This window comes from Drosophila rhopaloa, unplaced genomic scaffold (genome assembly GCF_018152115.1).
Source record: "Drosophila rhopaloa isolate 14029-0021.01 unplaced genomic scaffold, ASM1815211v1 contig_167, whole genome shotgun sequence".
Taxonomy (NCBI): Eukaryota; Metazoa; Arthropoda; class Insecta; order Diptera; family Drosophilidae; genus Drosophila; species Drosophila rhopaloa.
Genome location: NW_025335047.1, coordinates 3,987,148 through 3,996,850, shown reverse-complemented (window position 1 = coordinate 3,996,850; position 9,703 = coordinate 3,987,148). Strand labels below are relative to the sequence as shown.

General features: G+C 47.1%; 3 protein-coding genes across 4 annotated transcripts; 2 read left to right on the top strand and 1 right to left on the bottom strand.

The window, feature by feature from the left end:
* Positions 1-4: 4 nt before the first annotated feature.
* On the bottom strand, positions 5-4,882 carry LOC108047414 (uncharacterized protein YdcI). Its single transcript, XM_017127574.2, has 11 exons — positions 4,574-4,882; positions 4,041-4,514; positions 3,552-3,983; positions 3,087-3,454; positions 2,749-3,031; positions 2,488-2,687; positions 2,232-2,421; positions 1,949-2,179; positions 533-665; positions 296-425; positions 5-231 (listed from the first exon to the last, which is right to left on the bottom strand). The coding sequence occupies exons 1-11, from the start codon at positions 4,729-4,731 to the stop codon at positions 5-7; spliced, it is 2,826 nt and encodes a 941-aa protein (XP_016983063.1). The 5' UTR covers positions 4,732-4,882.
* A 61-nt stretch (positions 4,883-4,943) lies between these two features.
* LOC108047415 (ribosome-releasing factor 2, mitochondrial) lies at positions 4,944-7,690 on the top strand. Of its 2 annotated transcripts, XM_017127575.2 has the most exons (9): positions 4,944-5,134; positions 5,199-5,361; positions 5,417-5,709; positions 5,771-6,140; positions 6,200-6,422; positions 6,473-6,984; positions 7,049-7,262; positions 7,320-7,469; positions 7,520-7,690. In XM_017127575.2, exons 1-9 carry the CDS (start codon positions 4,996-4,998, stop codon positions 7,682-7,684), a joined length of 2,229 nt encoding a protein of 742 aa, XP_016983064.1. In that variant the 5' UTR covers positions 4,944-4,995; the 3' UTR covers positions 7,685-7,690. The 2 variants fall into 2 exon arrangements, with proteins under 2 accessions (XP_016983064.1, XP_016983065.1); XM_017127576.2 differs by lacking the exons at positions 7,320-7,469; positions 7,520-7,690 and having other exon boundaries at positions 7,054-7,127.
* Positions 7,691-7,922: 232 nt separating this feature from the next.
* On the top strand, positions 7,923-9,552 carry LOC108047416. The gene is made up of 3 exons (XM_017127577.2): positions 7,923-9,038; positions 9,101-9,256; positions 9,319-9,552. The coding sequence occupies exons 1-3, from the start codon at positions 7,932-7,934 to the stop codon at positions 9,427-9,429; spliced, it is 1,374 nt and encodes a 457-aa protein (XP_016983066.1). The 5' UTR covers positions 7,923-7,931; the 3' UTR covers positions 9,430-9,552.
* The last annotated feature ends 151 nt before the right edge of the window (positions 9,553-9,703 follow it).

Here is a 9,703-nt window from a genome sequence, read left to right as displayed (position 1 = left end):
GTCTTTAATCCTCCTCCGTCTTGAAAGTAAACGACGTGTCCGTCTCCACCAGCATGTTTTCCAAACGTAATCCCAACTGGCGACGCTGAAGATCCAACTTTACCACCGATGCCACTATGCGATCGCCGATGCTCAGCTCGCTGTTGTTCATGTGGCTCTTGTGTATTAGGCCATCGCGTTCCACTCCGACATCTACGAAGGCGCCGAACTGCGTTACGTTGGTGACGGCACCTGAATTTTGTAAAACAGTGGCAATAAGTTCCGTATGTGACATAATCTAAAAGTGTCCACCTACCCGTAACCACTTCGCCTATGCTGAGATCATCCAACCGTGTTAGGCCTTGTTTAAAAAGTGGCCTCTTGTCGAGATCAGCTCGATAATCCTGAAGCAATTCGCGCTGCAGGGCAACTAAGAGGAATTCCAGCTGAAAAGAAAATTCCGTTTTTACCATTTTTATACAAACTAAATAATTATATTAAAGATTTATTGGATATAAAGGATAAACGGATATAAGATATAAGTATTACTTACCCGCTCCATGGGCAATTTGTGTTGTTTGGCTATGCGATCGAGTTTAGATTGGGACGCGGCAAACTCCTTGATGCGGGCTATAAAGCCGGCCTTGCCAATGTCCGTCAGTTTCAAGTCACATTCTCCCACGATACTGAAAGCACAAACAGTATTTAGACTTCAAATTTTAGATTTAAAATTTACAATTATCGTTATGCTCGCCGATTTAAAACGACAATACGAAGAGCGATGGCATTATCCTCCAAAGCTGCCACCGGGCAAGGTGAAGGTTGTTGCCTGTGGTGAGGTGCCGTATTATCGCTACCAAGACCCGACGGTGTACACACCGTGCTGGGAGCATCCTCTTAAAGTGCCTCAACAAGCTCAATTTGGAGTGTGCTGGGAGTATCCCCCGGAGCGGTATAAGCGTCGTCCCCTTCCGCCGCCATGCCGGGGATCGACCATTCCCATCCATCTGCTAAAGCCGACCTTCAAGCATTGTGAGAACATCTATACCCGCTACGATTTTAAGCTGGAGCGATGCGTGCACGAGCAAATCCTAATCGTTGACCAGAAATTGAAGAAGCTCAAAAAACAACTTGCGAAGGCTAAGCCTTTGCAGATCGAAAAGGTTAAGGAGATGCGATACCACGGGGTGCGCTATCGCATTTTAGTCGGCGCCACCGGATGCACTAAGATCTATCCGGAGTACCTCAGCCGGATGACCGAGGAGCGGGAACTCTGCGAGTTTCAGAGGGCCTACAACCTCGTCAATCAGTCCAAGTAGGTTCACCTGTAATCCAATACAACTGTAATTGCATATTTTTAACACTTTAGCTCTGATTTGACCAAATTGTTTCTGGATATGCGTGAGTCCAAGAAGGAGTTGGATCTGCGTCTGACTAGGCTGGACCGATCTCTGAAGAGTCCTTTCTTAAAAGATCTAGACTCAGTTCTACAGATGGTCGAAGACCTAAACAGATACTTCTTTGGTGTGATCGTCAAGCTAAAAACCTGGGCGGAACTGATGGACCCTATGAAGGAGCACTCCATCGAGGACTATTTGGCGCTGTTGAGCCAGGAGTGCGACTTTAAGAGCTTCATGAAAGCCGGCATGGAAAACTGCACTTGCAAGCGGTGCGACAAGAAGGATCCCTTAAAGCCGTATCTGCCATGCTGGTGCCACCACTCTGAATCCAGCGAGGATGTGAATAAAATTAGAAAGTTCGATGATGATTGCCCCAAAAACTTCGCAGGCAATATCTCGAGCGACAGTGACTTAGTCAATAAATTAAGTGACACCTCTATGCTAGTGGAAGCGGCGGAGCAGAAGGCAAGGATTGCAGCAGAGCAAGCAGAGTAAATGTCCTTATTATCAAGGATCGTGTCATCAATAATCGTTTGTAAAATATAAAGCTAGTTTTGATTTAAACTTACCTTTCCGCCACTTTATAGCTCTCAGGGTGAACCCAGGTGCAGTCCAAAGGGTTCTGTAGTCTTCCTCCCGTGCTCAATGGTTCAATGCGCACAAAACCGGCGCACTGAACAAATGATTTTTCGCCTATGGTTCGCACCGAAAGCAGATCCTTGCGGGTCTGAAAGGGTCCCTTCTGCGTCCGATACTCAATGATCTTCTCGGCCTTCTTCTCCGACAGACCAGCAATGTGTCTGGATAAGAGGGAATTTAAATAATATATCACATATAAGACTCTTGACCTACTTGAGCACACTGAGACTGGCGGTGTTGAGGTCCACGCCCACATAACTGACGCATTCAGAGACGACGTCCTTCAGCGATTCTGTGAGAGTCTTCTCGGACACATCGTGCTGGTACATGCCCACACCCAAATGTCGCGGTTCTATCTTCACATACTCACTCAGCGGATCGTTTAGACGACGCGCTATAGATACTAAAGATAATATTAAAGGGATTTACATCGATAATCTTCATATTTGATTTTATGTTAAGACCAAACCTGCACTCCTTTCGTTTGTATCCATTTTGGGAAATTCCTTGGTGGCCACGTCGCTGCAAGAGTAAACGGAAGCACCATTCTCGTTAACGATGCTGTAGCGAATGCTTCTGCTGTCCAGGATGCCCGCATGAAACATGTCAGTCAGCCAGTGCTCGGTTTCCCGGCAGGCAGTTCCATTGCCGAGGGCAATAATTTGGCAGCTTTAAAATCGAGGACAAAATAAGTAAAAAGTTTTTAACTTAAATATTAAATGTAATATACTTGTGATCTGAAAGAAACTGAACCAGCTTTTGCTCTGCAGCCCGCTTATTGGACCTTGCACCATGGGGGTAAATAACGCCCGTGTCCAGGACATCAGCCGTTTCAGATATAACCGCCAGTTTGCAGCCATTTGTGTAACCAGGATCGATGCCCAGAATGCGCTCTCCTTTAAGAGGGGACATTAGCAGCAGTTGCTTGAGGTTCTTAGCAAACACATCGATGGCAGCTTTTTGGGCCTTCTCCTTTAGATCGGCGCGTATTTGTCTGCACATCAAGGGTTGCACTGCAATTGGTCTTTGATTAGCTAAATATAAGAGTTTTAAATAAGTTATTCTTACATTTCTTGGAGAAGCACTCGTCAAGGGATTTTGTAAATATCTCCCTTCTTAGAGGATACTGCAGACCTTCGTTCATATACTGGTCGGTTATGAAGCGCATAAGATCTCGTTTAAGGTAATCGTTTGTCTCTAATTTGACACTCAGAAATTTGTGGGCCTCCCCTCGATTGATGGCCAACATTTGATGAGGTTTTATGGTTTTAATATCACCCTGAAAGTTGAAGTAGTTTTCGAACTTTGAGCTGTCCAATTTTTTGTCTGCGATGCCGCTGGTTCCTCTGCTACTGCTTGCTTTACTTGTACTAGCTTTCGAGGACTTGGACTCCTTGGTCTTGCTGCACTTGAGGAATACCCGATGCACATTTTGTCTGGAATGGGATAATATTGATCAAAAATATGTTGCTGTTTTCATAGCAGTGTTTAAAATTAACTAGATATGAAAATATTTTAAAACAATATGCTTACAGTCTCCGAATCTCTTCCAAAACATTTGTGTTTTTGCTGATGTTATGTAGAATGATGTTGCAGATTCCACTCATTACGAGTGCTTCCGTGGCCAAGGCATCATTGCCGGGATCGACAATTTCAAAGAGGTTTACTTTGGGAGCCGAGCCATAAAGCAAACGATCGGCATATTCCTCCAGTCCCAAAGCCTTGGCCCGCTCCGCCAAAGTGCCCTTACTCGCCGGCTTGTAAGGGGCGTACAGGAACTCCAGTTCCTCGTTGGTCTTGGCGCACATCAACTCTTCCCGAATCTCCGTATTCAGGACATTTTCGCGCTCCAACTGACTGACAATGTTTTCGGCCCTCTTGCGCAGATCCACGATCTCCGTGTAAGTGTTGCGAATGTCTCTCAGGCGATCTGGAGCTATGTGATCCACTAGATCTCGTCGGTAGCTAAGAGCATGCATCGATTGTTAGGTTGAGCAAATATATTTAAATAATGAGGCATACCGGCAGATAAAAGGTATTGTATTTTCGTTCTCAAAGAGCTGCACAATATTCCTCGCTGCCTGCGGTTGGATATTCTCCGTTTCGGCCAGGAGCTCATGGATGTTCCACACTTTGCGCCGCTCCCAGAAGGAGCTCCGTCCAGTGGTGGAGCTTGCTACAGTTACATCTGATTGGGTCATAGTTGGAGGCGGGTCATGCACCTCCGACTCTTGATTGGTCTCGCTGGGACCCGCATATTCCTTCTCTTGTTCCTTTCTAGCACGCTTTCTCTTGGGAGCTTGTGCTTCGGAACTCCTTTCAGTGGTGGCGCTGGATTGGGTTATAGATGGAGGTGGTGCCATGACCTCCGGCTCCGTATTCGTCTCATTGGGACAAGCATTTTCGTCCTCCTTTTCTTTCCTGGCGCGCGTTCTCTTTGACGCTGCTGCCTCAGTAGTTGCCTTTTTGGATGTGGGCCACCGCTGGCGCTTGGTTCTGCAAGGGATTAGGGTGTGAAAGTATCCTTACAGGGAAAACTAGGGGGAACCACTTACCCGTCTGCGAGGAAATTGGCAGCTCGATCTATCCTGCGGCTCTTTGTTTCCGGAGGCCTATAATCATCGTTTTCCGTAGAATTCAGTTCCTCATCCGAGTCGGAGAGCTCAATTACCAACTTTTTAGTAGATGCAGCGCGTCGAGGTCGAGTAGACATTTTAAAAATTAATCCACAAACTAGTTAAACAAAAGTTCAAAAAGCATGCAAATTTAAGTAAAACGCGCACTTTTCCTTTGAATTCCTTTTATTCTTAAAACGATTAAATTTGGCGTGCCTTAAATCAAGCCGCAAAATCTTAAATATTTGATTGGCCGCATCAGCTGTGTGCTGCACTTATCGATAACGATATCTGGCAAACAGCTGTTGGATTGCCGGTTTTATTTTGCTGAGTTCTTTCATGTACATCAATTTAATTATTCAATGAAAATGCTTAAATATGCTTTGCAAATTGGTTCGGGACAAAGCAACAGGTTCCTCTGGCAGCTGCCAAATCAAATCTGGAGGCGTAGTTATACCAGTAAGATCAGAAACATAGGAATATTGGCGCATATCGATGCAGGTGAGCTGCAAGAAGAAAATAGGCTATTGCTCTGAGGATTACTTAGTAATTAAACCCATTACAGGCAAAACAACGACAACGGAGCGCATGCTGTTCTATGCAGGCAAAACCCGGGCCATGGGTGAAGTGCATCGCGGCAATACGGTGACCGATTACCTAACCCAAGAGCGGGAGCGAGGCATCACCATCTGCAGTTCGGCGGTCACGTTTCCCTGGAATGGGCACCGGTAGGGTGACCTATTCAATCATCCCCCTTTTCCTATCTAATTCCCTTCACCGTAGCATCAACCTGTTGGACACGCCCGGCCACATCGACTTCACCATGGAGGTGGAGCAATCGCTGTATGCCGTTGATGGTGTCGTCGTGGTTCTGGATGGCACAGCTGGCGTGGAGGCCCAAACAGTCACCGTGTGGACGCAGGCCGACAAGCACAAGCTGCCACGACTCATATTCATCAATAAAATGGATCGTCCCGATGCAGATTTTGAAAAGTGCGTCACGGACCTCAAGGATAAACTGGAAACGCAGCCAGTTTGCCTACAGTATCCGGTAAAAAACGAACATGGACTATTGGGTATTGGCTTAATTTAAGAACTCTCCAAGAGTTTAGTAATTCAAAAATCTACAACATTTAGCCATCAACGATGTAATCACCCTTGAGCAGCTCAGCTGGCAGCAAAAGGATCTGGGGCGAAGCTACAAGAATATCAAACTGGAGCCCTCAGATATCCTGCGCCAGCTGCAGGAAAAGCGTAACGAACTGATTGATCAGCTGTCGGGACTGGACGACGAACTGGCCGATGTGGTTATCAGCACGGAGAGCTTTGACAAAGTGGATAATGCACTTATTGAGAGAGCTCTTCGACGGGCAACTAGTCAGCAGAAAGTGGTGCCCGTGCTGCTGGGCTCCGCCTACAAAAACGTTGGCATTCAGCGACTTATGGACGCCGTGAATTCCTATCTCCCTGCTCCGGAGGAACGCAACCAAATCTATGACTGCTTTGGGTAGGTGGTAATCCCGTGTGTAGAAATCCGTCTCTAAACCTAATTCAAATATGTTACAGAACAGAGGTGGCCGGCAAGGTGTTTAAAATTGTGCATGACAAACAACGTGGTCCATTGACCCTGGTTAGGATTCTAAGAGGTGAGATAAAGCGGGGAATGCGTCTCATATCGGCTCGCGGCCAGGCGGAAGTGGTGTCCAAGCTATATGAGCCATTGGCAGACGAATATCGAGAGGTCAGCGCTGTCCAGTCGGGAGATGTGGTCATATGTGCAGGTCTGAAGGTAAGTTATACCTAGATCCCCTACTTAACTCGCTGTTAATGAAAATTTAGTCCACAGTCACGGGAGATCTGCTGACCTCAAGCCAGTCAGCACTGAAGAATGCCCAGAAGCGTTTAAAGCAAAGCCTGGGTGCACATCCAACAAAAGATGAGGAAGACGATGAATCAGATCAATCAGATGAACTGTTTGCCATTGATCCCCAGATACCAGATGCTGTCTACTTCTGTTCCATCGAACCCCCCAGCGTATCCTCGCAAACGGCCATGGAGCAAGCTCTTCGGCAGCTGCAACGGGAGGATCCTAGCCTGCGTGTCAGCTACGATTCCGTCACCGGGCAAACTGTGCTCGGAGGGATGGGCGAACTGCACATGGACATCATCAAGTCACGCATCCTGAGCGAGTATAAAATCGACGTTGATCTGGGGCCCCTGCAGATTGCCTACAAGGAAACCATTGAGTCACCAGCGTTGACAACGCTTAGTGTGGAAAAGGAAATCGCTGGAAGCAAGCAGAACGTCAGTATCACATTGGAGGTGGTCAAGGATCAAACTGAGCTGTTTAGGTGAGATAGAAACTAAAGATTTTTCCTGGAAGACTGATATGATAACCTGTTGTTTTTACCAAAGCTTAGATAAGTCACCAGAGAACTTACCAAGCCTGAACGCGCTTAGACCACGGATCCTTCAGGTTCTGCGGAAGGGCTCAATCAGTGCCCTAGAACGTGGACCTCGTGTTGGTGGCCTGGTTGTGGAGACTCAGATTCGCCTGCACAATGCCACTATTGGGCGTGGCACCGCTGACTCCTTTGTCATGGCTACGGCAGCTCAGTGTGTCCAAAAAGTAAGATAAATTATAATTATTTGATGTGCTTTACAAAAAATATTTATGACATTACAGCTGCTGAGCACGAGTGGAACCCGCCTATTGGAACCCATTATGGCTCTGCAAATTGTGGCACCTAGTGAACGCATCTCCGGCATTATAGCCGATCTCTCACGGCGACGAGCTCTTATTAATGACGTCTTACCAAAGGGTGATAGAAACAAGGTAAGTGCTTGGTTACTGCCGTCTTTTCATTAATAAACCCCTTTTTGTAGATGATCCTGGTGAACGCCCCTCTGTCAGAGCTCTCCGGTTACTCAAGTGCCCTACGCACAATTAGTTCTGGCACAGCCAGCATGACGATGCAGCCGTGTGGCTTCTCTTCTATGAATTCTGCAGATGAATCGCTGGCGGAGCGGAGGGCCCAGGGCCTCGAATAATTTGCACTGCTCCCAGAATTGTTAACTAGTTGTAATTGAGCAGGCGTAGTTCCACCTGCCAGCAGCCATGACTGGGACAGATAATTCATTTTTAAATTGTATCTGTCTAGTAATACATATTTTTGTGAGTTGATACATGTCGGACCTGCTTTTTGTTGAGAACTTTCAGAACCGAGCCTTAAGCATTTATATAAATTCGCGTGACGAACAGATTGGTTTTTTTTTTTGGTGAACGATAAGAACAACAATGGCGTTCTCCACTCAGAAAGAGTTTTTTCACGTGCCGTTTAGTAACGAGACGTACGAGTTTGAGTGCGTTGATGCTTGCGTTAAACTAAAGAGCTATCCATCCACAATCGACGACAGATCATGGTCGGCAAACGAAGACAAGAAGTCGCAGTTCGTGGCTGATCTAGTTGCTTGCAATTCACCAATTAAGAAGGATCGTGGCGAAGGTGGTAAGCTTACTGCCAGAAATCCATTGGGTCCAGAGGATGAGTACGGTAGTAATTTGGTGGTGGGTGACAGCCTCATCAATGCCGCCGACGACACAATTGGCCGCATGCAGGATCTGATGATCAAGAACAACATGCTGCAGAAAAAACTGGCCGACTCCGATGATAAATTGAGGACAGCCAATCAGGAAAGTGACGAGATTAAGCGGATTATGGACCAGCGCTATAACCCAGATAAAAGCAAGGCCCTCAAGAAGAAGATCAAGGAGCTGGCCGATGCTAATAAGATCAGTCCGCAGGACGAGAAGGAGCTAAACGATCTGCAGGCGGCGATTGACGACATGAACAAGGCCCACGACATCCTTGAGGCGGAGAATGCCAATCTGAAGCGGCTGATTGATAAACAGTCAAAGCGCTGCAAGATGGACAGCATCCCAATCGATCCGGAAAAGAGCAACGACATCCCTTATCTGCAGAAGAAGATCGACGATCTCGGAAAGGAGGTGGCCCTTCTGCGCGAATTCGAGGATGATGTGATGAAGCGGTGCGCCAAAAAGTGCGGTTCTGATGGCAGTGGTGGAGGAGGTTCTGGAACCCCAGCAGGTGGTGCTCCAGGTAAGGGTAGCTTCTCGCCGGATAAGGATGCCGCCAACATTCAAAAGATTCTGGCCGATCGCGATGCCCTGCGCAAAAAGTGCAAGGAACTAGAGGAGCTCGGCGAGAAGGTCAACCAGCTGGAGCAGAAGGCTAACGAGGCGGAGTGCCTGACCTGCAACCTCGAGGGCAATCTTCAGCAACAGAACCAGTGCATGCAGCAATTGCAATGCGAGATGCAGGACATGCAGAGTTTCTACGAGAACGAGGTGGACAAGGCTAAGGGCAACGAGGAGATATTAAAAGTATAGTTCATCCAGGCTAAATAAATGTAAACCCTTTTAATTACGTCGCCCCTCTTATCCAGTGCCGCTGCAATCAAATGAAGCAGGAACTGGTGGCCGCCAAATGCGCCGTTCAGCGGGCCCAGTGTCAGCAAATGGAGATCGATGTACTGCGAAATGAGCTGCGGAAGCGGGACATAGCCATTAACGCATACGACTGCCAGTACCAGCAGCTAATGGTGAGTATAGGCAGGGAGCTGCTGGGACGGATGCATGTAAAAGCCTCTTGTTTGGCCTCCAGATGAAGGCCAAGATGTTCAAGAGCGCCGGCTACCGATTTCTCGACGATCTGCCAGCCGACTGCAGCGAAAGTTGCGTGGATGGGGTCGAGGAAGAGGAAGAAGGAAACTGAAACTGAAACGGACCACCTTGAAACCGGAACTACTTTCCCTTTGCTCAGATAGTTTCCGAATTGCCAAAAGCCATTGATCGAAATCTATAGTTTTATCAAATTAAACCATTTACTGAACCGGAACTCTTGATTTGTTACCTTTAATTGTTCCTGAGATCTCGATATTCATATGGTTCGACTCCGCCGTGTATGCTGATCAAGAATACATATCTATATATACTACAAGAAAATTGCTATATCGTTCTTGGTAACCAGGTATCAATAGTCGGGAAGC

What these genes read in the sequence shown, in the direction of transcription:
- LOC108047415 (XM_017127575.2), top strand. Translation starts at nt 4,996, where the DNA reads ATGAAAATGCTTAAATATGCTTTGCAAATTGGTTCGGGACAAAGCAAC. An exon ending in TTTCCCTGGAATGGGCACCG is followed by an intron (nt 5,362 to 5,416) that starts GTAGGGTGACCT and finishes CCTTCACCGTAG; the next exon opens with CATCAACCTGTTGGACACGC. An exon ending in CAAAGGGTGATAGAAACAAG is followed by an intron (nt 7,470 to 7,519) that starts GTAAGTGCTTGG and finishes CCCTTTTTGTAG; the next exon opens with ATGATCCTGGTGAACGCCCC.
- LOC108047416 (XM_017127577.2), top strand. Translation starts at nt 7,932, where the DNA reads ATGGCGTTCTCCACTCAGAAAGAGTTTTTTCACGTGCCGTTTAGTAAC. An exon ending in GCAACGAGGAGATATTAAAA is followed by an intron (nt 9,039 to 9,100) that starts GTATAGTTCATC and finishes CCTCTTATCCAG; the next exon opens with TGCCGCTGCAATCAAATGAA. An exon ending in GCCAGTACCAGCAGCTAATG is followed by an intron (nt 9,257 to 9,318) that starts GTGAGTATAGGC and finishes TTTGGCCTCCAG; the next exon opens with ATGAAGGCCAAGATGTTCAA.
- LOC108047414 (XM_017127574.2), bottom strand. Translation starts at nt 4,731, where the DNA reads ATGTCTACTCGACCTCGACGCGCTGCATCTACTAAAAAGTTGGTAATT. An exon ending in ACAATACCTTTTATCTGCCG is followed by an intron (nt 3,984 to 4,040) that starts GTATGCCTCATT and finishes GCATGCTCTTAG; the next exon opens with CTACCGACGAGATCTAGTGG. An exon ending in GCCAGTCTCAGTGTGCTCAA is followed by an intron (nt 2,180 to 2,231) that starts GTAGGTCAAGAG and finishes CCTCTTATCCAG; the next exon opens with ACACATTGCTGGTCTGTCGG.